Source organism: Chiloscyllium plagiosum, unplaced genomic scaffold, assembly GCF_037043375.1.
Source record: "Chiloscyllium plagiosum isolate Xiang-an unplaced genomic scaffold, Cpla_swu_hap1 HiC_scaffold_7, whole genome shotgun sequence".
NCBI classification, from domain to species: domain Eukaryota; kingdom Metazoa; phylum Chordata; class Chondrichthyes; order Orectolobiformes; family Hemiscylliidae; genus Chiloscyllium; species Chiloscyllium plagiosum.
Genome location: NW_028270145.1, coordinates 36,956,396 through 36,983,958, shown reverse-complemented (window position 1 = coordinate 36,983,958; position 27,563 = coordinate 36,956,396). Strand labels below are relative to the sequence as shown.

The 27,563-nt window shown below is 42.3% G+C and overlaps 1 protein-coding gene across 2 annotated transcripts in view; it reads left to right on the top strand.

The window, feature by feature from the left end:
* Positions 1–1,509: 1,509 nt before the first annotated feature.
* The window catches only part of bmpr2b (bone morphogenetic protein receptor type 2b), a 324,336-nt gene continuing 298,282 nt past the window's right edge, over positions 1,510–27,563 (top strand). Inside the window, exon 1 of one of the 2 annotated variants that reach the window (XM_087988933.1) lies at positions 1,510–3,209. In XM_087988933.1, the coding sequence (XP_087845059.1) occupies positions 3,146–3,209 (64 nt within the window). In that variant the 5' untranslated portion in view covers positions 1,510–3,145. The remainder of the gene's footprint in view (positions 3,210–27,563) is intronic. The other variant, XM_087988932.1, reaches the window with a different exon arrangement.

The following is a 27,563-nucleotide window of genomic DNA, read 5'->3' as shown; positions in this document are numbered from 1 at the left end:
TTCTAAATGTCAATATTTCTGCTCACCTGGCAAATTGAAAGAGGTGGACTGTGACCAGAGCCATCACTGCCCCCCCTCCCCAAAAAGGTTGAAGGTTGAATCTAAGTTGGCTGCAATTAGAACTGGACATCTACCAACAATCTATGGCTGTCCGCAATTTTGTGTCATCTTCAGGAAATGCAGTAGACATGAATATCCCTTGTTTCTAGACCTTGGGTTGTTTTTGTGCCCCCCATTCTGCCTTTTTAAATCAAAGATATCTACAGAGACCTTTTTTTGGCTCATGACAATGTGCCTGTGTGCACAATCCAGAGGATATAATTTTTGATTCAGGGGATCAGAGCTTAGATGTTAACCAGTGTTTTCTAGCTAATTCATGAAAAGTTTTGTTCCTTATGAATTCATTAGGGAAACCTGGTTAACATTTCTTTTATTCTGATAAAGAGTATAAAACGGAAGCAATTGGCTAATTAGGTAATTGAATTCATATACATGTGTCATTGTCGACGCTGGTTTATCAGCACACTACTCCCATCACAGCACTAAAAATATGATAAAGAAATATTGAAAGGATATATCCTTGTAGGGATGGGTCTGGAGGGGTTGCTCTTCGGAGGGTCGGTGTGAATCTGTTGGGCCGAAAGGCCTGTTTCCACACTGTAAGTAATCAAATCTAATATATATATATATATAAATATGGTTAATATATTTTTAGGTCAATGTGATTTAGGGAGTATCTGACAGAGTCATCACTGCAGTGGTTAAAAAAAGAACTTGAGGAAAAGTGGAAGTTCAGCATATTCTACAAAGTGAGTGGCACAGCTGGGTCCATGTGGATTTGCATACCAAATATCTGTATAAAGAGAGGATTCAATGGAAAAGTTACTTCAGGTGGAAATACTTTAGTTTTATAGAGAAAAGTGCTGGTGGACAAATTATTGTTAACGAAATATTGTACTTGTGAGGTAGATGTGTAAATGAACTTGTAATTACCCACCTCCTTATTTGGTCTGAGTATTCAAATCTCAAGTACCCACTGGACTCTTGATCCTTTGAATCTGGCCACTTGTGAGTTCCCTTCTCACCCCAATATTAACAATGGTTCCTTCAGCTACCTAGGCCTCAAATCCAGGCTTCTTGCCCCAGACCCTTTCACCTCTCTCTCCTCGTTGAGGTTGCTGCTTTGAATTCCACTGATCCCATTAAATTTGCATTCACTGCTTATGCATCTTTATTGGCTCAATGTTCATTTGTTCCTGATGCCTCAGTGGAGGTTTTGAAACACAGCTGGCACATTGAAAGCGCAATTTCACTGCGAGCTGTAGAACTCCTTTATGAGGGAAACCAGAATTTCTAATTTGTCCATTCCTACTTCAGAGCTTTTTTTGGGTTGGGTTGGGTTGGGGGTGTTAATTTGCGTTGCCCCTTTAAACGTACAGCACTATAGAGGGAGCTGTTCGGATTCAGACACCGCCTCAGGCTCGGTGTGACCATGGCGTGTCTGGCGGGCGTTTCCCGTCTTTTCTTGCTGTGTTTGTGTGTCTGGTATCGGCTGTCTTTCCCTGTTCGCGATCAGCTCAGCTCAGCCCCAGTCCAGTCTTCGTGGTTCTCCACCGGGGCGGAAAAAAAATAAAGCCACGCAAAACACGGACATAAGAGACGGGAGTGGAAAAAAGATCCCAGGAATCGACTTGGCTGGGAAGAGGAGGAGGAGGGGATAAAGAAGAAAACGTTTTCGGCACCTCCCACCCCTCCGAAACCTCTTGTGGTCTCCTGGAGTTTGCACAGGGTGAAGGAAGCGGGGTGGGAGGGAGAAAGAAAGACAACTTCCACACAATCTAGCAGAAATAAAGCAAAACGGCTTGGGTTGGTGGTTGGGGGTGGGGTAGGAGAGATTCTTTCGGAAGTTGCCAGTGCCTCCTGCTCTTTAATCCTGAAAGTGTGAACCTAAAGCTGGTTTGAGTGGACCAGACATTTGCCCCCCACCAACCAAACCGCCTCAGATCAGAAGGCAAGCACAAGAGGTGGAGTGGGGTGGGGAGGAAGGACGGGCATGATGACCGGCTGGGGGGAATGAACCTTCGGTAGCGGAAATCTTAATTTTTTTTGTATAACAGGAGCTGCAGGATGAGAGAGAGAGAGAGAGAGAGAGAAAAATAGCAGAATAAATTGAACGGGAGCCAGGCGAAAGAGCGAAATCTAAATAAATAAATCGCCCCCCCACCCCACCAGGACGAAGAGTTTGCGGTGCAGCTCCCGAGGACGGTTTGAGAAGGAAAATAAAACGTACACAAAAAAGAAAACGCCATCGGCCGAAGACCTGCGCTTGGAAGCGGGGGTGGAAATTATTTCGAGAAGATTAAAAGTAAATTCGATCGATCTCGCTTCACTCGAGAGGGGGAAGGGAGGGAAAGAAATCCCATGTACTGAAGAGGAAATCTCAGACAAGTCTGCGAGGAAATATATACAAATGTTCCGTCAGGAAGAGAAGGAAAATCATCGTCGTCGAGGAGACGGGTCGTAGGAATTTTTTTTCGTTTCCCATTATGGCAAGTTATATTATTTTAAAATCCCCAACATACGACTGAAGTTTGTAGAGGATTTATCATCAGCGATCGAACAAACGGGAATTCTCATATCTGCATAGATAATCCTGAACATTTTGTTCCGTGATCACGAGTAGAACAGTTGTCGAACAAAAAAAAAGATTTTTTTCCATCAATCCCACCCATCCACGGTTTGTCTCGGACGCCGGCGGCTTTTTTTTTCCGCTGGATTTTTTTTCTCCGCGGGGAAAGAAAAACCCAGCGACAGTCGAGGAATTAAAAGGAGGGAAATAATAATTTTATCTCTGCGTGTGTATGTGTGTATATCTGAGCGGAGCGGGTGAGGAATCCGGCGATTAGGGCAAGAGGCGAGGAGCTGCGTCTGCCGGTCCGGCGGGCGGTTGTGAGCGCGAGCCGGGGCCAGCAGACTTTCAAATCGCGGCCTCCGCGAGGGCCATGAGACCGTCGCGAGCTGTCGGCGTGGCGCGGCCGGGCTGTCAGTAACCGCCGCGGCTGAACTGGGCCGAGCCGCACTGCCGGTGTCCCCTGCCTCGTCATCGTGCATTGATTACTTCGCTTTCCCCAGCCCCGGGTCGGATATGGCCGCTTCCGTATGCCTGCTCTTCTTCGGGATTCACGCCGCCTGGGTGAACGTCGTGGCCTGTAAGTGACTGGAAAAATGTTCCCGGGTCTCGAACACGGCCCGGGATTTTTTTGGGGGGGCTGGTGGTGTTGGGAAAAGGTTGGAGGAACATTTAAAGAGACTGCGTCAAGTTCGCTGTCACCTGAATGACTGGGGGAGAGGGTGGGAGAAGTGTGTGTTTGGGGGGGGGGGGGCAGCCAGGGGTTAGAGAGGAAAGGGGACCAAGAGGGGGTAGATCAGTGAGAAGATGAGTAGAATTGGACAGGATAAAAGGGAGGAGGAGGTGGAGAGAAGAGAGAGAGAGTAAGGGACAGGGGAGTGAAGGGGAGAGTGGACAGTTGCAAGAGGGGAGGGGTCATCTAAGTAATTGTCTAGGATTTCTTCCCTCGCAAGATAAAATCACAATATTTTATTTGACAAGCATTTTTTTTATTGTGCACAGTCGTCAAGGTGTACACATGAGCCTGTAAATCTCATGGTCAAACAGCAGGGTCATCCTGCAAATATGGACTGAGACAGACCAAGATGGTCCTGTTATCCAAGGCACGTGTGATATAATTTGGCTTTGTACCAATGAACAAATGACCACAGTTTGCATTACAGTGTGTTTCCTGTGATCTGTCTGCAAGTATATTTTTGGACATGTGGGCTTGGGTTTGTTGCCTGTGAACATCTGAATATTCAACTCTTGCTGTCTTCCATTAGTGTTGGACTGTCTACCACCAACTTGCGTCAGAAGAAAAATTAAGTTCAGCAAATGTAGACCACTCTACACCAGAGTATTCAGTTTAGTGCAGACAATGTTCTATTTGCCATTTATATTCTGTTATCCAGATTTGGTGGTAAACAAGTTGCAATTGTTGATTTATCTTTGCCTTTCTTACTGATTTGTAGAGTTAATTACCAACAACATTGCTGAAAGTTCTGTATTGATTGAAGTCCATTACGGTATGCAGTTGGCTAGATGTAGGTTTTCTTTACTTACTCATAGGACATGGGTGTCACCAGCTGGTCAACATTTATTGCCCATCCCAAGTCACTCTTGAGAAGGTGGTGTTGAGCTGTGTTCTTGAACCACTGCAGCCCATGTGCTGTAGGTAGACCCACATTGTCATTAGGGAGGGAATTCCAGATTTTGACCCAGCAAAATTTGACCCAGGAACAGTGATATATTTCCAAGTCACGGTGTTGAGTGGTTTGGAGGGCAACTTGCAGGGATGATATCTGCTGCTCTTGTCCTTCTAGATGATAGTGGTCATGGATTTGGAAGGTGCTGTCTTTGGTGATTTTGGAGATGTACACGTTGCTGCTATTAAGTGTTTGTGAAGAGAATGGATGCTTGTGAATATGGTGTCAGTCAAGTGGGCTACTTTGTCCTGGATGGCATGAAGCTTCTTGAGTGCTGTTCGAGCTGCCTCCATTCAAGCAAGTGGGGAGTCATAGAGATGTCCAGCATGGAAACAGACCCTTCGGTCCAACCTGTCCGTGCCGACGAGATATTCCAACCCAATCTAGTCCCACCTGCCAACACCCAGCCCATACTCCTCCAAACCCTTCCTATTCATATACCCGTCCAGATGCCTTTTAAATGTTGCAATTGTACCAGCCTCCACCACATCCTCTAGCAGCTCATTCCATACACGTACTACCCTCGGTGTGAAAAAGTTGCCCCTTAGGGTAAGATTGGATTCTGGACAATCCAAGATGGAGGACGGGAAAAATTTCTGGCTGTAAGAGCTGCTCCTTTTTTTTTTGAGGTATTTTGAAGGAGTGTTCCATCACACTCCTGATCTGTGGTTTGTAGATAGTGCACAGGCGTTAGGGAATCAGCAGGTGAGTAACTCACCACAGTAGGGTGGCACAGTGGCTCAGTGGTTAGCACTGCAGCCTCAGTGCCAGGGAGCCAGATTCGATTCCACCCTTGGGTGACTGTCTGTGTGGAGTTTGCACGTTCTCCTTGTCTCTTGTGTTGGTTTCCACTGGGTGCTCTGGTTTCGTCTCAAAGTGTAAAGATGTGCAGGTTAGGTGCATGGACCCCACTAAATTACCCTTAGTGTTCAGGGATGTGTAGATTAGCTATGGGTAATGCAGGGTTGCAGCGATAGGGTGGAGGGATAGGTCTGGATGGGATGCTCTTCGGAGGGTTGGTGTGATCTTGTTTGGCCTGTTTCCACACTATAGGAATTCTTATAAGTATTCCGAGCCTCTGACCTGCTCTACTGGCCATCGTATTTATATGGTGAGTCCAGTTGAGTCTCTGGTCAATAGTAACCCCCAGAATGTTGATAGTGGGGATTTCAGCGATGGTAACACCATTGAATGTTAAGAGGCAGTGGTTAGTTTAGTTTTGTATTGGAGACGGCCGCTGCCTTGCATTTGTGTGGTGTGAATGTTACTTGCGCTTGTCAGCCCAAGTGTGGATACTGTCCAGATCTTATTGCATTTGAACAGGACTGCTTTATTCTCTGAGGAGTTACGAACATAGTGCAATCATCAAAAAAAATCCCAATTCTTACTTTATGATAGAGGGATGGTCGTTGATGAAGCAGCTAATGGTGGTGGTGCCTAGGACAGGATGCTAAGGAATCCTGCAGAGATGTTCTGGTGATGAGATGACTTGTCACCAACAACCACACCATTTTCCTATGTGCCAACAATGACTCCAACTGGGGAGATATTGCCCCCGATTTTCAATTTTTCTGGGGCTCCTTAATGCCACATTCAATTGAATGTGGCCTTGATATCAAAGCATGTTACCCTTGCCTCATCTCTGGAATTCAGATGTTTGGTTCATGTTTGAACCAAGACTTAACAAGATCAGGAGCTGAGTGTCCCTTTGGAATGCAAGCTCCACGTGCAGTTGTACCAGCGTTTTGTACAGCTGCACCATGACCTTGTGGCTCTGAAACTCGGTCCCTCTACCAATAAAAGCTAATGCATTGTATGCCTTCTTAACAACCCAGTCAACCTGGGTGGCAACTTTCGGGGATCTATGTACATGGACACCGAGATCTCTCTGCTCTTCTACACTACCAAGAATCTTACCATTAGTCCAGTACCCTTTATTCCTGTTACTCCTTCCAAAGTGAATCACCTCACACCTTCTCGCATTAAACTCCAGCTCTGCAACTTATCTTTGTCCCTCTGTAACCTGCAACATCCTTCAGCAATATCCACAACTTCACCAACCTTACTGTCATCTGCAAATTTACTAGCCCATCCCTCAAAGTCCTTATCTAGGCCATTTATAAAAATGACAAACAGCAGTGGCCCGAAAACAGATCCTTGCAGTACTCCACTAGAATGAACATTTCCCATGGACCACCACCATCTGTCTTTCAGCTAGCCAATTTCTGACTCAAAACCAGTAAATCACCCTGAATCCCATGCTTCCATATTTTGTGCAATAGCCCACTGTGGGGAACTTTATCAAACACTTTACTGAAATCCATGTACACTACATCAACTGCTTTATCTTCATCCACCTGTTTGGTCACCATCTCAATAAGATTTGTGAGGCACGACCTACCCTTCACAAAACTGTGTTGACTATCCTTAATCAACTTATTTCTCTCCAGATGATTGTAAATCCTATCTCTTATAACCTTTTCCAATACTTCACCCACAAACAAAGTAAGGCTCACTGGTCTTTAATTATCATGGTTGCCTCTACTCCCCTTCTTGAACAAGGGGGTCACATTTGCTATCCTCCAGTTTCTGGCACTACTACTGTAGACAATGATGATCTAAATATCAAAGTCAAAGGCTCTGCAGTCTCCTCCCTGGCTTCCCAGAGAATCCTAGGATAAATCCCATCCGGCTCAGGGGACTTATCTATTTTCACATTCTCCAGAATTGTTAACACCACCTCCTTGTGAACCTCAATGCCATCTAATCTCGTAGCCTGTGTCTCAGGCAACATTGTCTTTTTCCAGTGTGAATACGGAGGAAAGATATTCATTTAACGCTTCCCCTATCTCCTTGGACTCCGCGCACATTTCCAACTACTATCCTTGATTGGCCGTAATCTTATCCTAGTCATTCTTTTGGTTTGGTGTTTGCCATCACTATGTGGAACAGTTGGCAATCTCTGGTATTCTTTGTGAAAGACCAAATTTTTCAAATATAATAATTTCATAGTTTTTCTAATTATGTAATTTTGAAGCTTTGGCTTGGATATTTAATCTTCTTCCTTAATGCATATGGGCCAGCCTTCATTTTATAGGAACACACCACTTAAGAACAGAGGCCATTCACCTTTCGAGGTCATGACTAATCTGATTATGGTCTCCAGATGAGCGTGGACGTGATCTATATGGACTTCAGTAAGGTGTGCCTTGTATAATAATAGTTCTTGCAGTCACTGAGAGTTTCCTGGGGGTGGAAGAAGTCACAGAAAGTGAGCAAGGCAAAGCTTTTAGAATTGATAAACAAGTTGAAGTTGTCTGTGTCTATGAGGAAAGAGGAAACAATTGCAGGAATAGCTGTACATTTACAATTGCCAGAAATGTAATCAGAATAATTGAAAATTGCTAACATTCAGTTGCAAATGAAGCAGCTTGAATTAGAAGCAAATGGCAAGAGAAAAACAACAACAAGAAAGAGGAAAAGAAATTAAATAGTTTTGAATTAAGATTAAAAATAGAAGACAGAGAAAAACAAAATATACCCTAGCTGGAGAAAGACAGAATTTTTGAATTTAGTGGTTGGAACTGAAAACCCAAAGTCGACTTAAAACGGCAAAAGTAGAGGTGAAAGTTAGGAGTAGAGATGACGACGATGATGGAGAGCAATCTTATTGTAACCAAAGGCCTGGTGGGGATCTGTTTAAATATGCTCTACTGTTGTCCACGTTTGATGAGAAGGATGTAGAAGCTTTTTTGATTTCATTTGAAACAATGGCTAAACAAATGAAATGGCATGTGACCGTGTGGATGTTGATGATCCAAACAAAGTTGGTCAATAAAGCTAGTGAGGTATTTGCATCACTATTAGAGGAGGTATCTGGAGTCTATGATGAAGTGAAAAAAGCCATTTTGGGGCCAGCACATGAGCTAGTACTGGAAGCCTACAGACAATGTTTCAGAAATCTAAAGAAGGAACCTAGTCAAATGTACATAGAGTTTGAAAGGATCAAAGTAATTTTTATTGGTGAATAAGGACATTGAAAATAGATCAGACATATGGCCCTCTTTGACTATTATTTTGAAGGAGTTCAAAAAGTCACTTTCTGAAGTAGTGAGAACTCATGTGGAATAGCACAGAGTTAAGACTACAAGATTAGCAGCAGAAATGGCAGATGTTTGAATTGGTTCGTAAGTCAACGTTTGGCTTCAATGTCAATCTCCATTTGTAAGGGATAGAAATTGGTGAAAAGAGAAATCCTCAGTGGTAAGGGAAAAGGAAATCTCATTGAAGATAATAGTTTACCACACAGGATAAGGAAACCATTGAGAGGGAAAGAGAAGTAAAAATACTCAGGTGTTTTCACTGCAATAAAATAGGCCACATGAAGAAGCACTGGGAAGACAAGTGTGAGAAAACAGGATAAGCCAGCGAGTTGAAATGGTAAAGGAAAGCACAGTGGAAGCTAATAAAAAGCTGCAGAAGGATGTATGACTTGGTCAGGGGTTGGTTGAAGACAAAGGGCCAGAGCTCTTTAAAGAAATTACTTGTGTGGATAAGGCTTACTTATGAGTGCAGGAGGCAAAGTAAAGTAATTAAAATTCTAAGAGATACAGGAGCAAGTTAATCTTTGGCGAGTGATGAGGTGATCTGTAATTCAGAAAGAGTATTGCCAGAGCAAGTGATAATATGTGGAATTCATGACGAGGGGAGCAGTGTTCCATTATATAAGATGAGGTTGGAGAGTCCCATTAGAAGTGGTGAAGCAAAGATAAGAGTATTAGAGAAGTTCTTAATTCCAGAAAAAGTTTATCCCTGGTAATGATATAGCTGGATCACAGGTGGGAGTGATGCCTGTTGTGATTGAAAAGCCAATGGAAGACCAGGCAACTCAAGTGTTAGAGTATGCCCTGGAATTTTCTTGACTGTTGTAACAATGTCACAAAACCGCAAGGTGGAAACAGGAGGAGAAGTCAAGGAATAAAGACAAGGTTGTTGAAGTTCAATGATCAGAAACTATGTTTATTCAAATGTTTGAGAAAAATGTGGTTGAGGACAAAGTGGATATTTTTAGTTTAGAAAAAGTAGCTGAATTAGACTATATGATCATAAGCCATAGGAGCAGAAATTAGGTCATTCAGCCCATTGAGTCTGCTCCGCCATTCAATCATGGCTGATACATTTCTCAACCCCATTCTTCCCGTTACTGTTGATTCCCTTGATACTCAAGAACCTATCTTATCTCCGTCTTAAATATACTCCAATGACCTGGCCTCCACAGCCTTCTGTGGCAATGAATTCTTTAGATTCACCACTCTCTTGCTGAATAAGTTTCTACTTATCTCCATTCTAAAAGGTCTTCCCTTTACTCTAAGGCTGTGCCCTCAGGTTTCAGTTTGTCCTACCAAAGGAAACCTATTCCCAAAATCCAGGCCATTCAGTATTCTGTATGGTTCAGTTAGATCCCCCAAATCCTTCTAAACTTCATTGAGTATGGACCCGCAGTCCTCAGACGTTCCTCATATGTTAAGCTTTTCATTCCTGGGACCGTTCTCGTGAACCTCCTCTGAACGTGCTCCAGGGCCAATACATTCTTCCTGAGAGTTGAGAGTGTGGTGCTGGAAAAGCAAAGCAGGTCAGGCAGCATCCGATGAGCAGGAAAATCAACGTTTCAGGCATAAGCCCTTCATTAGGAATCAGATTATTCAATTTTCCCGCTCCTCGGATGCTGCCTGATTTTGCTGTGCTTTTCTGGTACCGTACACTCAACTCTAATCTCCAGCATCTGCAGTCCTCACTTTCACAGTCCTTTCGGAGATATGGGGCACAAGTCTGCGCACAATACTTCAAATGTGATCTGACCAGAGCCTCAAGTGCATCCCTGTTTTTATATTCAAATCCTCTCAAATTACCTGTTGTCATTGCATTTGCCTTCCTAACTACTGACTCAACCTGCAAGTTTACCTTGAGAGAATCCTGAACTAGAACTCCCAAGTCTCTTTGCATTTCACATTTTTGAATTTTCTCCTCATTTAGAAAATAATCCTGAAGAAGGGCTTATGCCCGAAACGTCGATTCTCCTGCTCCTTGGATGCTGACTGGCCTGCTGTGTTTTTCCAGCACCACATTTTTCAACTCTGGTACTCCAGCATCTGCAGTCCTCACTTTCTCCTTATTCCTACCAAAGTGCATGACCTCGCACTTTCCCAGAACTCCATCTGCTACTTCTTTGCCCACTCTCCTAACCTGTCCAAATCCTTCTGCAGCCTCCCCACAGCCTCAATGTTATCTGTCCCTTTACCTATCTTTATCATCTGCAAATTCAGCTAGAATGCCCTCAGTTCCTTCTTCTAGATCGTTAATGCATAAAGTGAAAAGTTGTGGTCCCAACACTGACCCTTGCAGAACACCATTCGTCACTGGCTGCCACTCTTTGCTTTCTGCCAGACAATCAAGGTTCTATCCATGCTAGCACCTTGCCTCTTACGCCATGGCCAGTTATCTTACTCAGCCTCCTTTGTGGCGCCTTGTCGAAGGCCTTCTTGAAGTGCAGGTAGATAACATTCATTGGCTGTCCTTGGTCTAACCTGATCATTACTTCCTCAATTGCAACAGAAAGACTAAAAACTAAAGCAATTGTATTAAGAAGCATACACAGAAGAAGAATCTTTATGAATCTCAGAATGTTAATATCTAAAAAATAAGGTCTTATTGAGGAAATGGAAACCATTGCATATTCAGACAGATGAGAAATGGGCAGAAGTTCATCAAGTTGCACTACCAATGAGTCATAGGACGGAGATGTTGTATTAACATATGAATTACCAGTCAGCGATCATTCGAGTGTAAGGAAGACTCGAATACAAAAACATTTTATTGGCCTGGACTGAATAAGATGTTGAATTTACAGGTTATTCTGCTATAATGTGACGGTTGTGTTTCTCTGCTACTTCAGAGAGCACATATTTGGCCTATGTGTCAAATTATAGGGGCAAGATTAAGTATAGTGGGTGAGTTGGCCAGACAGCATTTGAAAGTAGCACAACATGTGATGAAGCAGGATACAACAACGTCAGATAGAAAGAAATCCAAGTGTGTCATGTGAAGATACTCAAAAGGCTTTTTGAGAGTGAAGGAAATCAAAAGGAGAATGTTTTACTGGTTACTCGACGAGGGAAAAACTAAGTCTGTAGATGATTCTGAATTGGATATTCATCAATTAAATTGATCAATGAGAAATTTCTCAAATTGGGATAAATTATTGAGTTACCTTCCAGGAGAAAATTGAAATGACGTGTAAGAGTTATTACAATCCCATAGGGAGACATGTGGGAATAAGCTGGGAGTACTAATCTGATTGTACATGATGTAGATGTGGGAAATGCTGATCTAATTAAGTAACATCCTTATAGACTTAACCCTGTAAAGTTGGCACAAGTTCAGAAAGAGAATGAATGCATGTTCAAAGATAATTTAATCAAAGTGAGTTGCAGCAAATGGACCTCACCCCATAGTAATGGTGCCACAGCCAGATAATACCCAAATGATTATGTGTGGACTGTTGCAAAGTCAATGCAGTTACAAAAACTGATTAGTATCATATTCATGTTTGGAAAACTATATTGAGAACATGGGCTACACAACATTTATTTCTAAGATGGACTTATTCAGAAGTACTGGCAGGTATTTATATCTGAAAGACCAAAGGAAATTTTGGCTTTTGTGATGCTCAATGGATTGTACCAGCTTAAAGTGTCATCCCATTTCCCACCCTCAGTCAAAGCATAATGCTCAGAGACACAGTATAGTTTTACCTCCTTCATCTTTATTTCGGGTCCTGGAGGGAGAGAGAACAATCGCCCATGCACACAGGGACATGGTTTCCCAGTCTTCTCTGGAACAGCAGTTTCTCAATGAACTATGTAGTCATTTTACAGGGAGGAGCATCCAGATAAGGCAATGCACATATTAATTGGGTGACCGTTACAATCAACGAGTATCAACAGTAAAGATTAAGCCATTTGCTGTTAAACAATGAGTGTTCTTACGTGAATGGCTTCACTTTTCACCTTGTTAACCACCTTGCACACTGAATGCTTCCAATATTGTTAAATGGCTCTACATAATGACTTCAGCACCACATTGTTAACTGTAAATTCTTACTTGATCTGAGTCATGTTCACCTAAACCTCTTGTTTCACAAAATTCAGAACTTTCACCGGACGGTGGGGATCCCCAGTGGAGGGCTCTCTACGTGGGAGTCCTCCCCCTTTCTCTCAGGGATCTGGGGTGGAGAGTGCTGCACGCAGCAGTCCCCTGCAACCGCAAATTGCAGTGGTTCACGGACTCCCAGCCCAACTGCTTGTTCTGTGGCGCTGAGGAGTCCGTGGACCACGTGTATATTGGGTGTGGGCGTTTGCACTCCCTTTTTGATTTCCTGAAAAACCTCCTCCTCTGCTTTTGGTTGCACTTCAGTCCCACGCTCCTGATCTTTGGGCACCCGGTATGGAAGAAGGAGGGCAGGTCTGAAGACCTCCTCGTGGGTCTGCTCCTGGGCCTGGCCAAACTGGCCATTAACAGGTCCAGGCAGCGGGCCGTTAGGGCCGACTGCCTGCCCCTCTTCCGTTAGAGCCTGGATGTCCTTGGAGAAGGAGCACGCGGTGTCGACCAACACCCTGGAGTTGTTAAGGGAGAGGTGGGCGCCGCAGAGAGTGGAGTGCATTATTTCTCCCTCCAACTCTATTTTGATTTAGTCCCTACCCTCCCCTTCACTGTTTTGATCACACAGCACTGCCCTTTGATGTGAAGGGCAGTGTTTGTCACTGAAGAAGGGCTTATGCCCGAAACGTCAATTCTCCTGTTCCCTGGATGCTGCCTGACCTGCTGCGCTTTTCCAGCAACACATTTTCAGCAGTGTTTGTCACTGGCCACCCGGGTGTTTTCCTATCTTCCTGATGGTGGAATTTGAATAAAGATTCGTGCACTTTGTGTCTTTCACTGTGTCTCACACGTATACACACACACCATGGGTGCTGGGGAAAAAATAAGCACTACCGCACTTAGGTGGTAGTGTGGGGGTTAAATTATTAAAAAAAAGGGAAAACAAAATTCAGAACTTAACTCTTTCCCTGCCTGCTTATACTCTATACACATTCTCAAAAGTCAAAAGAGAAAATGCTGGAAAATCTCAGCAGGTCTCAGCATCTGTAAGGAGAGAAAAGAGCTGACATTTCAAGTCTAACTGACCCTTTGTCAAAGCTTTTATTTTCTCAAAAGTCATGCCACTTAGTTTGAAAAATGCTCTAGCTACATATCGAAGACTAACCAATAAAGTCATTATGGTGTACATCGATCTGGTGATTTTTAGTCACACATGGATTAAACATTTGGAGCATCTATCTGAACTATTTGATTGAGTTTGGGTGGTCGGCTTGATGATCAACATGGCTAAAAGTGAATTCACAAAAGACCAAGTCACATTCTTGAACCATGTCATTGAATATGGAGAAATGGCTGCAAAAGGTGTGAAAACAGAAGTTATTGGGGAGTTTTCCATACCATCAATGAAGAGGGAAGTACAATGATTCCTGGGACTGAGATATTTTTATTGGAAGTATGTACTGTTTGTTCCACTGATTGACTTGTTGAAGAAGAGCAAAAAATTTCAGTGGAATGTCAGAAGGCATTTAACAGTCTTAAAGCTGTGTTAACTACTGCCCCAGTATTAGCCACACCTAATTACACAAAACCATTCAAGGTGGCTATCGATATGACTGATGTGGGTGGCTGTGCTATAAATGTGCAAGAAGATGACGTGAAGATGGAAAGACCTTTTAAGTAATTTTACTGAAAATGAAATAATCATTAACAGAAATATTCCACAATTGAGAAGGAGACCTTTAGTTTGGTGTTGGCATTGCAACATTTCAACATTTATATTGCCAGTAATATGTTTGAGACAATTGTATATACTGTTCATAGCTTATTAAAGTTTTTTGGAAAAACCTAGCAACAAAATGTCCAGATTGTTTACATAGGTCTGTTCAATTTGAAAATTATACATGTGGCAGGTAAAGAGAACAGAATTGTCTATGCATTGTCACGACTTGGATGAAGGAGAACAGAGGTGTTCAGTGCAGGGAAAAGAACGGATTGAAGTGGACCGTAATAGAACATAGAAAAGTACAGCACAGAACAGGCCTTTCAGCCCATGATGTTGTGCTAATATAAAATAAAATAAGCTAACCTATGCACCCCTCAGTTCACTGCTGTCCATGTGCATGTCCAGCAGTCGCTTAAATGTCCCTGATGACTCTGCTTCCACCACCACCGCTGGCAACGCATTCCATGCATTCACAGCTCACTGCGTAAAGCACCTACCTCTGACATACCCTCTATACCTATGACCCCTCATGCCAGTCAATCCTGCCCTGGGGAAAAATCTCTGGCCATTGACTCTATCCATGCCTCTCATTACCTTGTATACCTCTCTTCCTCCTTCTCTCCAGAGAGAAAGGTCAGAGCTTATTCAACCTTTCTTCATAAGGCAAGCCCTCCAGTCCAGGCAGCATCCTGGTAAACCTTCTTTGCACCCTCTCCAAAGCCTCTGGATCTTTCCTGTAATAGGGCGACCACAACTGGATACAATATTCCAAGTGTGGTCTCACCAGGGACTTGTAGAGCTGTAGCAAAACCTCGCAACTCTTAAACTTGATCTCCCTGTTAATGAAAGCCAAAACACCATATGCTTTCTTAACGACCCTATCCACTTGGGTGGCAACTTTGAGGGATCTATGTTCTTGAACACCAAGATCCCTTTCTTCCACTACACTGCCAAGAACCCTGTCTTTAATCCTATATTCAGCCTTCGAGTTCGACCTTCCAAAATGCATCACTTCGCATTTATCCAGGTTGAGCTCCATCTGCCATTTCTCAGCCCAGCTCTGCATCCTGTCTATGTTGTGCTACAACCTGCAATAGCCCTCAGTACCATCAATGGCACCTCCAACCTTTGTGTCATTTGCAAATTTACTAATGCACCCCTCAACCTCCTCATCCAAGTCATTTATAAAAACTACAAAGAACAGAGGCCCAAGAACAGAGCCCTGCGGGACACCACTCAACACTGACCTCCAGGCAGAATACTTTCCATCTACAACCACTCTCTGCCTTCTGTCAGCCAACCAGTTCTGAATCCAGATAGTCAAGTCTCCCTGTATCCCATACTTCCTGACTTTATGAATGGGCCTATCGTGGGGAACCTTATCAAATGCCTTGCTGAAGTCCATATACACCACATCCACTGCTCGACCTTTGTCGACCTGTCTTGACACCTCCTCAAAGAACTCAATAAGGTTAGTGAGGCATAATTTGCCTCTCACAAAGCAATGCTGACTGCCTTTAATCACGCTATGCTTTTCCAAATAGTCATAAATCCTATCCCTCAGAAGTCTTTCCAAAACTTTGCTGACCACAGACGTAAGACTGACTGGTCTGTAATTGCCAGGGATTTCCCAGTTACCCTTCTTGAAAAGAGGAACAACATTCGCATCCTTCCAATCCTCCGGTACAACACCCGTGGCGAATGAGGAAACAAAGATCTTCACCAGTGGCTTAGCAACCTCCTTTCTTGCTTCCCGGAGCAATCTGGTCTGGCCCTGGGGACTTATCAATCTTTATGTTTGCCACAATTTCCAGCACATCAACTTCATCAATTTTGATCTGTTCACGCCTGTATCCCAGCTCCTCAAAGTTCCCTTTCCTTAGTGAAACTGAAGCAATAAACTCATTTAGGGCTTTCCCTATCTGCTCAGACTCCACACACCAGTTCCCTATGCTGTCCCTGATCGGCCCTGCCTTCTCCCTGATCATTTTCTTATTCCTCACGTCTGAGTAAAATGCCTTTGGGTTCTCCCTAATCCTTTCTGCCAAGCCTTTTTCGTGCCCCCTCCTGGCTCTCCTCAGATCCATTTCTGAGTTCCTTTCTAGCCAGCCTGTAATCCTCTAAAGCTGTGCTCGATCCTTGCTTCCTCCACCTTACGTAAGCTACCTCCTTCCTTTTGATGAGAAACTCCTCTGTTCTCGTCATCCAAGGCTCCTTAATCTTACCCCTTCTTATCTTTCTCAGAGGAACACGTTTATGCATCACTCGCAACAACTGCTCCTTAAACAGTCTCCGCATGTCTGTTGTGCCCTTTCTGTGGAGCAATTGCTCCCAGTCTGTACTCCCCAACTCCTTGTCTGGTAGGCTCACAATTTCCTTTTCCCCAATTCAATATCTTCTCTTAGTAACTGCTGCTTTCCCTCTCCAAGGCTGTGGTAAATGTGAGGCAGTTGTGGTCACTGGCAGTTAGGGTGAGAGGGGAAATATATAAAAGTGACCTAAGGGGCAACCTTTTCACACAGAGGGTGGTGCGTATATGGAATGAGCTGCCAGACGAAGTGGAGGAGGCTGGGACAATTGCAACATTTATCTTTGTCCACCTTAGTCCAACACTGGCACCTCCACATTTCCTTATCACACGATGTACTCAGAGTCATAGAGATACACAGCACGGAAACAGACCCTTTGGTCCAACTTGTCCATGTCGATCAGATATCCCAACCTAGTCAGGTCTCATTTGCTAGTACTTAGTCCGTATCCCTCTAAGGAGAAAGTGAGGACTGCAGATGCTGGAGATCAGAGCTGAAAAATGTGTTGCTGGAAAAGCACAGCAGGTCAGGCAGCATCCAAGGAGCAGGAGAATCGACGTTTCGGGCATAAGCCCTTCTCCTGCTCCTTGGATGCTGCCTGACCTGCGCTTTTGCAGCAACACATTTTTCAGCCCGTATCACTCTAGACCCTACCTATTCACATACCCATCCAAATGCCTTTTAAATGTTGCAATTGTCCCAGCCTCCTCCACTTCATCTGGCAGCTCATTCCATATACGCACCACCCTCTGTGTGAAAAGGTTGCCCCTTAGGTCACTTTTATATATTTCCCCTCTCACCCTAAACCTATGCCCTCTAGTTTTGGACTTTCCCTACCCCAGTGAAAAGACTTTGTCTATTTATCCTTTGTCTATTTTATAAACCTCTGAGGTCACCTCTGATTCTGACGCTCTAGGAAAAACAGGCCCAGCCTATTCAGCCTCTCCCTTTCGCTTAAATCCTCCAACCCTGGCAACATCCTTGTAAATCTTTTCTGAACCCTTTCAAGTTTCACAACATCCTTCCTAAAGCAGGGAGACCAGAATTAGATACGATATTCCAATAGTGGCCTAGCCTTCATTGGCTCCCAGACGAGCAACTATTGATTTTAAAAGTCTCATCCTTTTTTTCAAATTCTACCATGGGTTTATCACTTCTTATCCTATAATCTCTTACAAATCCACAATTTCCAAAGATATCTGACTCTTTTGCTTTACCAATTTATATTGCTGAACCAGTAGAGGTTGTGCCTCAGTTCCAAGCTCTGGAATTCCCTCCTTGCATCATTCTGCCTACCTTCCTTTCCTCCTTTAAGGCACTTATTAACACAAATATCAAGCTTTTGACTATCTGACTAGTATCTCGTGGCTTGTTTTATAATGCTACTAGGAAGCATTTTGGGAGTTTCATAATGTTAAATGTGCTTGCTATATTAGTGATTGCTATTGAATGATTGGTGAGGATTGCTGGAACATTCCAGCTTAAATTCCAAGTTTGAACTAAGTTTTTTAATCACATCTGGGGCAGTAAATGACACTACATTTGGATCAGGAAATCGAAAGTTTGTTAAGGGTTTATTCTGCTGAGAAATGTATTGTTTAGATATTGCGTGATTAATTTAGATAGGATTAGATTTTCCTTTAATGTCTCTGAGGACAAATGATCTCAGTTAGTCCTGCTTCATTGTGTGGCTCCCTCCAAATTTTTCTCATCCCCAGTTCAAAAGTACTTTTTCCTTACCTGAAACTAAATCAGTACAAAAAGAGGAAAGTTTTAACTTTGAACTTCCTGGCAAACAATCCAGCCAATTGGTGCATGTTAAGTTCCACAAATTGGAAATTAAAGTGATCAGTTTTTGGTAGTGCTTGGTGAGGATGGATTTTTGGCTTGGCCATGAACAAATAAAGTGCATTTAACACCCGCAAAGATACAATTTTACCTATGCATTCATGGGATGTGGCATCTCTGGCTGGGACAGCATTCATTGTCCATCCTTAGTTATCTTTGAGAAGGTGTGGTTGAGTTGCCTTCTGCAATGGGTGCAGTTCTTTTAACTGTGGGTAAGACTTACTTTGCTGCAGTGAGGAGGTTTCCAGGATTTTGACCTGTCAAATGATAAACCTTGGTGATTTATTTTACTTGTCTTTGGAAACCTAAAAATACAATATCCCACTCCTTTATAATTGAAGAATGCCAGATTAATTGATATTGACTGGGATGGCAATGCATGTATTATAATTTCTATAAGTGGAGAGGAAACAAATTAGCCATCTTTATCCTGCTCATTTAACCCCTGATGGAAATTGGACATTTGGCTCAACTGCAAGTTCCTTGTTCCTATCCTGCTTTTCTTTTTCCTTTTGCCTGATCAGGATATTCCTATATAGCAATCACTAATATAGCAAGCACATTTAACATTATGGCCTGTCTCTGTTCCCTGAAAACTGAACTCTGAACAATTATTAATGGTATAAGGCTAATGAGACAGCACTGAGAATTATTGGACATCTTGTTGAGTCACTTGCTTTCCTATCCTTTTGTTTATAAATGATTTCATAAAAAGATAAAATCAATCATGACTTAACTTGTCACATGTTACAAACTAATTTTAGAGAAGCTGTGTTGAAATTACATTAAATGCAAATATATCGAACTAAATTGGTGTCAGTTTTAGAAAAAGCTTCTTAAATGTGAGAGTATAGAATTTAAGAAGTTGAATATAGACAACAATACAGAGACAGAGCAAGATTAAGCCATTTGGACTCTTGACTCTGCCATTCAATAAGATCATGGATGAACAACCACTAGTCATATGTCTCTAAATACCGATAATGCTGATTGTATGTAATGTTACACAATAAGTAGTAGTGTACCTCAATGCACCTGATAACAGTCGCAGGGAATAGCACAAACAGTTGATACTATATCCCCTGTATACTAAAATGTAAAAGGTTTAATTATGTCTTGAATCCTGAAAATGCTGCTTGCTGTATTAATGCTATTGCCGTATTTTATTCCCCTTATAATTCTGCGCAGTAAGCCAACAATAATAAAATTGTCTCTCTCTTGTAATTGGGCTGCTGTTTTGAAAGTTTTTAGGTGAAGTAGCAGGCTTCAGATAAGAGTTGTGATGGTGGAATGCTAAACAGTGACATTCTGACAAATGCTAGACCACAAAATTCACTTAGATATTTGCACGGTGGCACAGTGGTTAGCACTGCTGCCTCACAGCGCCAGAGACCTGGGTTCAATTCCCGCCTCAGGCGACTGACTGTGTGGAGTTTGCACGTTCTCCCCGTGTCTGCGTGGGTTTCCTCCGGGTGCTCCGGTTTCCTCCCACAGTCCAAAGATGTGCAGGATCAGGTGAATTGGCCACACTAAATTGCCCGTAGTGTTAGGTAAGGGTATGGGGTATGGGTGGGTTTCGCTTCGGCGGGTCGGTGTGGACTTGTTGGGCCGAAGGGCCTGTTTCCACACTGTAATGTAATCTAATCTAAAAAAAATCAGCTCAAATGGTTATTGTTAACTTTCAGTTAGCTTTCATGTTTTCTATTTCTGTTGCTGAATTAATATACTTCTTTTTACTGCCAGTGGTGGTCAGTCTCAGTGATGTGGGTTCCACAAGCTTCAGCAACCTTCTGATTTGCATACAAGTTAATATTTTCTATGTTTATGACCCATGGCTGTTCACATGTGGTGGTTGTTGAAGCTGAGAAGGATTGTATCCTTTCTTGACACCCACTTTCCAGCAGGAGTTCTTGACACAAATAGGATTGGAAACCCTGACTAATGTTTCTGTTCTAGAAAGGGAAAGCAATGCCTAAATATGGTCCCAATGGACGTCTGACATCAGGTACTGACTACAATTCTAACGGGGAACCTTATAGTCTTTTTTACTGAATTACTTCATGTATGTACCAGCTGAACCACTGGGGGAGCTAATCATGATGAACTGTCTCAGTCTTTTTTTCTAATCCTGTTTCTCGTTTGAAAGTTAATTTTGTTTAAACCATTCGGTTGAGTGTTAATACCTTTATTGAAGCAACTGCCAGTTTGGAGGGACACTAGTGTTTGCACAGTGAGCAAGTTGAACTTTTAAGACATAGCAACTGAGTGCCCAGAATTGCAAGGACTTTGCTTTAGGACTTTGCTTTATCACTTTGCTGTAGATTCTTGAAGTCTGTTCCTTCAATAATGTGAAGTCTGACTATTCTAACAATTAACATTAAGAAAGACAACTGAAAAGATGGAACAGTAATGAGGTATTAATGTAGCCATTGGTTCGTCAGGCTGTGATTTAGAGCAGAGAAGAGATTTGCATCCTTGTTTGTTGCTGTCATGAAGCAGCAAGTAGAGGTCATCTCTGTATTCTTAGAAATAGGAGAGATACTTGTTCTATATTACTCCCATAATGGCTGAGAATGAACAGAGAGAGCGAGGAGAAAAATTACGCAGATGAAGGGATTGATGATAGGGAAGAACAAAAGCTGGATAATGAGAATTGAGTCAAAATGGTTTAGATGTGCTGAAAGTACCTGTGTCATGGTAGGAGTTGGCGTGTAGGGTGGGTAAAAGATATAGAATGAGATATTCAGGCTGTAAACTTATTGAAAGCAATATTGAATCCTGAAGGCCTCAAAATCCCCAAGTGGACAATGAGATGCTGTTCATCCAGCTTGCGTGGAGCCCTGCAGCGGATCCAAGACAGCAATGTTGGCATGGATAAATGGTGTGCTATGGTGTCATTCTTGGTAATGGATATTGAATCTCACATCCAGAGTACATTCTGTGCCGTGCCTTTCAGTGCTTCTTCCAATCAGTGCTTGACATGGAGGGTGTACTGATTCATCAGCTAAGAGTGAGTGGTAATCAGCAGGATTCCCCATGGCACCTCCAATACAATCTTGGAGGATGTAACAACTGCCTGTTTTCTCCTTCTCTCTGTTTCTCTCCCTGTGTCCCCACTCTCTCTCCCCGACCCCTACCCCCGTCCCTTCCTGCTCTTTCTCCTCCTTTGTCTCTCTCCCCCCTGTCTTTCTCTATCCCCCCTTCCCTCTCTCCCCCTCTCTGTCTCTCTCTCTCCCTCTCTCTTCCCCCCCCTCCCTGTCTGTCTCTCTCTCCCTGTGTGTGTGTGTGTCTCTCTCTCTCTCTCTCCCCCTCTCTGTGTGTCTGTCTCTGTCTCTCTCTCTCTCTCTCTCTCTCTCTCTCTCTCTCTCTCTCTCTCTCTCTCTCTCTCTCTCTCTCTCTCTCTCTCTCTCTCCCTCTCTTCCTCCCTCCCCGTGTGTCTCTCTCTCTCAGTATCTCTTGCGCTGTCTGTCTCACTCTCTCACTGGGTAGGCGATGACCTGGTGGTATAATCACTGGATTGTTAATCCAGAGAGCCAGGTCGTGTTCTGGCAACCCAGGTTCGAATCCCTCCATGGCAGGTGGTGGAACTTGAATTCAACAAAATCTGGAATTAAGAGTCTAACAATGGCCAAGAATTCCTTGTCAATTGTTGGAAAAACCAAATTGGTTTGTTAATGTCCTTCAGGAGGAAAACTGCCAACCTTATCTGGTCTGGCCTACATGTGACGCCAGACGCACAGTCATGTGGTTGATACTTATCTGCCCTCTGGGCAATAAGGAATGGGCAATAAATGCTGGTCTAGCCAGCGACGCCCTCATCCCGTGAATGAATAAAGAATAATGAATGAAGAATTACCTTTGAGAAGGTGGTGATGAGGTCTTGAATCAATGCAATCTATTTCTGTAGGTCCACCCACAATGTTGTTAGGGTGGGAATTTTAGAATTTTGACCAAGTGAAAGAATGGCAATATGTTTAGAAATCGGGATGATGTGTGACTTGGAGGGGAACTTGAAGGTAATGGTGTTCCCATCCATCTGCTGCCCTTGTCCTTCTAGATGGTAGTAGTCATGGATTTGGAAGGTGCTATCAAAGGAATTTTGGTAGATTTCTGCAGTGCATCCTGAACATGAGAGACACTGCCGCTATTGGAGCCTTCTTAATACATTGGTTTTGGCTAATTGAGATCTCCACAGGCTCCTCCTTAGCAGCATGATGGATAAAACATCAAACCTTCATGTTCTTTATATTTGCACCTAGAATAATGTGTATCTCTCAGTTTTAAAACACACATCTGAATTGTGAAAAGTAAATCTAATTACTGAATAGTTTAACAGATATATTTGATTTGAGGTAAATGTTTGACATCAGTCAAAGTATTTAAATGCTCTTAATTCATCAGTTCAAATTTTCTCTCTCAAAAACATCAGTACTGTACCTAAGTATATTACAATTATAGTTAGGTATTCACTATAGCTATCCCTGTGTATTATAGTGACAAGCCTGTTTCTATGAGTGCTGTACCCTTGTACAGACACAGTGCTATACACAGACAGACCTTTACACGTGATGCAACTATACCCATCAGTACTGCACCAGAATTAGAAACCTGCACTCACTTGTATTGTTTCCTAGTGTTGTTTTGACACCAGAGCTTGATGAGCCTTTTTCCAGGTGCCTTTTACAATTATTATTTCAATGTTGCATCTTTATATTAAAGCGCATGGCCATAGAAACATAGAACATTGGGATAGGGAGTGAAGCTAATTGTCTGATATATGTCCAGAAGAAAATATATATCCAGAAGAAAGTGGTCTTGTATATTTCCATTTGAGTACCTGTGGAATTTGAATTACTTTTAGAACCAATTCTTTCACGCAGCAGGTGTTGCATGTAAGGAATGAGCTGCCAGAGGAAGTGGAGGAGGCTGGTATAATTACAACTTTTGTAAGGCATCTGGATGGGTATATGAATAGGAAGGGTTTAGAGGGATATGGACCAAGTGCTGGCAAATGGGATGAGATTAATTTAGGATATCTGGTCGGCATGGTAGCCCTATTTGTGTTGAGCAGAGTAGGTTGAAGCCTGAAATGCATGCAAGGTCATTGACAACATGTAAACTGACACCAGCAGTGGGCTAGTAGAACTGTCAGATTTAAAAAAATTAATTCTCAGAAAATACTGGGCACTTGCGCATGAAACAAAGAAAACAGGTAAACAAGAAGACTAATGGAATGTTGTCTCCTACTTCAAGGGAGTTGGACTGTAAGAGTAGGGAAGTCTTACTGCAACTGTGCTAGTGAGACCACATCTGGAATATTGTAAGCAGTTTTGGTTTCCTTATTTAAGGAAATATATTGTTTCATAGGAGGCAATTCAGAGAAGGTTGCATTAGGATGATCTCTGATATGGCAAGCAAAGACTAAACAGGTTGGGACTCTACTCACTGAAGTTTAGAAGAATGAGAGATGATTTCATTGAAACATATAGGATTCTTAAGGGACTTGACAACGTAAACACTGAGAGGAGAGTCATGGGAGAGTCCAGGACGGTGGGCATAGTCTCAGAATAAGGGAGGACCAATTTAAGACTGAGATAAGGAGAACTTTTTTTCTCTGAGGTTGGGAGTCTTGCCACAACTCGTAAGATAAATTTTTGATCAGTAACATCAGACCAGCCATGATTCTATTCAATGTTGGAACAAGCTTGAGGAGCCAAAGAGCGGCATCCTTTTATAGAGTCATAGATATGTACAGCATGGAAAAAGTCTCTTCCGTCTAACTCATCCATGCTGATCAGATACCCTAAATTAATCTAGTCCCATTTGCCAGCACTTGGTTCAAAACCTTGAAAGCCTTCCTAATCATATACCTATCCAGATGCCTTATAAATGTTGTAATTGTACCAGCCTCCTCCAATTCCTCTGGCAGCTCATTCCATACATGCATCACCCGCGTGAAAGAATTGCCCCTTTTAAATCTCGCCCCTTTCAACTAAACCATAGGGCATAGTCTCAAAATAAGGGGGGGGGGGGGGTGGGAACCAATTTAAGACTGAGATAAGGATAACTTTTTTTTATGGTTGAGAATCTTGGTGGAACTCCTGGCCACAGGAGAGCTGTGGGGATGGGGGTTTTGTTTAAGGCTAAGATATTTTCTTGACCAGTAGGGGAATCAAGGGTTAAACCTATGTTGTACTTGCCTGGGAGTTTGATCAGGACAGTGTGGAGGAAGCTTTACATTCATAGATATGGCTGATGGAGTTTAATCCAGATAAGTGTGAGGTGATGCATTTTGGGAGGTCAAATACAAGAAGAAAGTATACAGTAAATGTTATGACCCTTAGGAGCATTGATATCCAGAGGGATATTTGGGTCTAACACCATAGCTCCCTGAAAATAGCAACACAAGTGGTTAAGATGATAAAGATGCTTACCTTCAGTGATTGTGGCATTAAGTTGGCAAGTTATGTTGCAGCTGTGTAAGATTTTAATTAGGCCACATGGATTATTGTGTGCTGTTCTGATCCCCACGTTATAGGAAGGAGGTGAATGCTTTGGAGAGTGTGCAAAAGAGGTTTACTAGGATGTTGCCTGGATTGGAGTGAATTACATAGAAGAAGTTGTTGGACAAAGTGGGATTATTTTTGCTAGAGAGTGTTGAAAGCTGAGGTGTGACCTGATAGAAGTGCATAAAATTATGAGACATGATAATGTGGATAACCTGTTTTTTTTTATTTTGCAGGTAGAAATGTCAAATACTAGGGGGAATTGGTTTAAGTGGAGAGGGAGAAAGTTTTTTTTTACACAGTGTGTGGTAGGTGTCTGGACGACACTGCCACGGTCTGTTATAGAAAGAGCTATGATAGCCACATATAAGAGGCATTTATTCAGCCAGATGCACAGGCAGGGAATAGAGAGATTTGGACCACATGCAGGCAGATGGGATTAGTTCAGTATGGCATCATTGTTGGCATAGGTTTGGTGGGCTGAAGGGCCATATGTAACTAGCAGAAAAGCTAAGAGAGAACCAGTGGATGTGGTGTATTTGGATTTTCAGCTAAGGTCCTTTCAATAAGGTCCTGCATGAGAAATTAGTGGGCAAAATTAAAGCACATAACATATTGGATAATATATTGGCATGAATTGAGAGCTGTTTGACAGACAGGAAGAATAACTGTTTTTCTGAATAGCAGATAGTAACTAATATAGCAAAAGATTAGTGGGCTCCAGCTATTCATGATATATGTATATATAAATAAATGACCTGAACAAGGGAACCAAATGCAACATTTCCAAGTTTGCTGACAAAAATACTATGTGGAATTGAGAGTTGCGAGGAGGCTTCAGTGATTTCGACAAGTCGAATGAGTGGCAGATGCAGTACACGTGGCTAAATATGAAGTTATTATTTTCAATGTGGAAGTTACGGGCAGAGTAGAATTTTTAAACTGTGATATTTGTGAATGCACAAAGGGATCTGGATGTCATTGTACACCAGTTAATGAAAGTAGACAGGCAGATCCAACAAATATGTAGAAAGGCAAATGATAAACTTTCATTGTAAGAAGATTTTAGTTTACAAATAGCATGTCTTACTGTAGTTACGCAAGGCCTTAGTGAGAACGCACCTGGACTATTGTGTGAAGTCTTGCTGTCTCTAAGAGATACTTGACACAGAAGAAAGGGCATTGGAGCTCCATTAAGGATGGCAGGACTGCCCTACAGGCGAGATTGGTTTGACTGGACCTGTATTCACTTGAGATTAGAAGGGTGAAAGGGGATCTGATTGAAACATAAAATTCTAACAGGGATGGGAACATAAGATGTAGGTAGAATGTTTTCACTGGTTGGGAAGTCTAGAACTAGTGGGGACAGTCTCAGGATTCAGGTTAGACCATCTGGGACAGAGTTGAAAAATTCTTTTCATTTAAAGGTAGTGATGCAATGGAATTATCTTACCACAGAAGGTTGAGGAGGCTAAGTCACTGAATATATTTAAGATATATATCATTTTTTAGATTTTAAAGATATCAAGGGGTATATTTGGTGGGAATATGGTATTGAGATCAAGGATCAGTCATGAACATATTGAATGGTGGAGCAGCTGCAAAGGGTCAGAGCTCTATTGTGGGACATTTTTTATCCTTCAGGTCAGTTCTGTGCACTTTTTTCTTTGGGAAAACAGCCTTTTCTCTTGATTTTTAAAATAAATTCAAGCTACATTTTGATGGTTTCTAATTTGAACTGTATCTTGGACATTTTAAAAAAAATGCTTCTACCTTTTAAAGATTTTTGCCCCACAGGTTTGTACCCTGTGCTGGTGCTTGACTTATATGACTCATTACTGGAAGATTTATTCTTTTGTGTATTCAGGTAAATATTTCATTTTTAAAACAGGTGTTGCCCCACTTACATGGATGTAGTTTTGGCCCCCTGCTGTCCTGATTGTTTGATGGTACCTGCAACTAAAATTCTTTTTCCCTTTGGGACCAAATGTCAACATCAAATTTTAAATCAAGTATGCATAAATGGATGCTGATTAATGCTTCCTCAACATTACCATTTATGAAAATAGTATCTCACCCGTGTTCAGAGACTACCCAAATGAGATTAAATTCTACACAGATTTCACTCAATTTCAAAACTATTTCATATAGCAGCCAGTATAGAGAAAAAGCTGTTCTGAAGAAGTCACATCGAACTCAAAAAGTTAACTCTCCATTTCTCCAGAGAGACTGTATAACCTGCTGAGTTTCTTCAGCACTTCTTGTTTTTAGTTGAGAAAGGAGACTCCAATGTTAATCTTTTCTGAGTGTAAACATTATTCCCAGGAGAGAATGAAGAGGTTGCTTGATCCATCACAGAACCCTGTATGTGAGGTTATTATCATATATTAATAATTTGCTTCTTTCTTCTCCTTATTACTCATATTTTGAATTTTAAGTATCTACTTCAAGAAATAAGATTCTGAAAATTGCTCACAATATTCTGAATTTGATTTTTAGCAGTAAAATGGATTAAAATAATCTGTCAGCTGCAATGCAATGCCAAAAGACCTCTATTGACCAGGTAACTATAATGAATGGACAGTGACCACATCAGAATTTTTATGATCTTTGCCCAGTGAGTAACATTACATTGTATGGTCTTGATTCTTATACCAGAGTATGCACATTTCTCTGTATACAAATCTGTTGGTTGCTTAATTT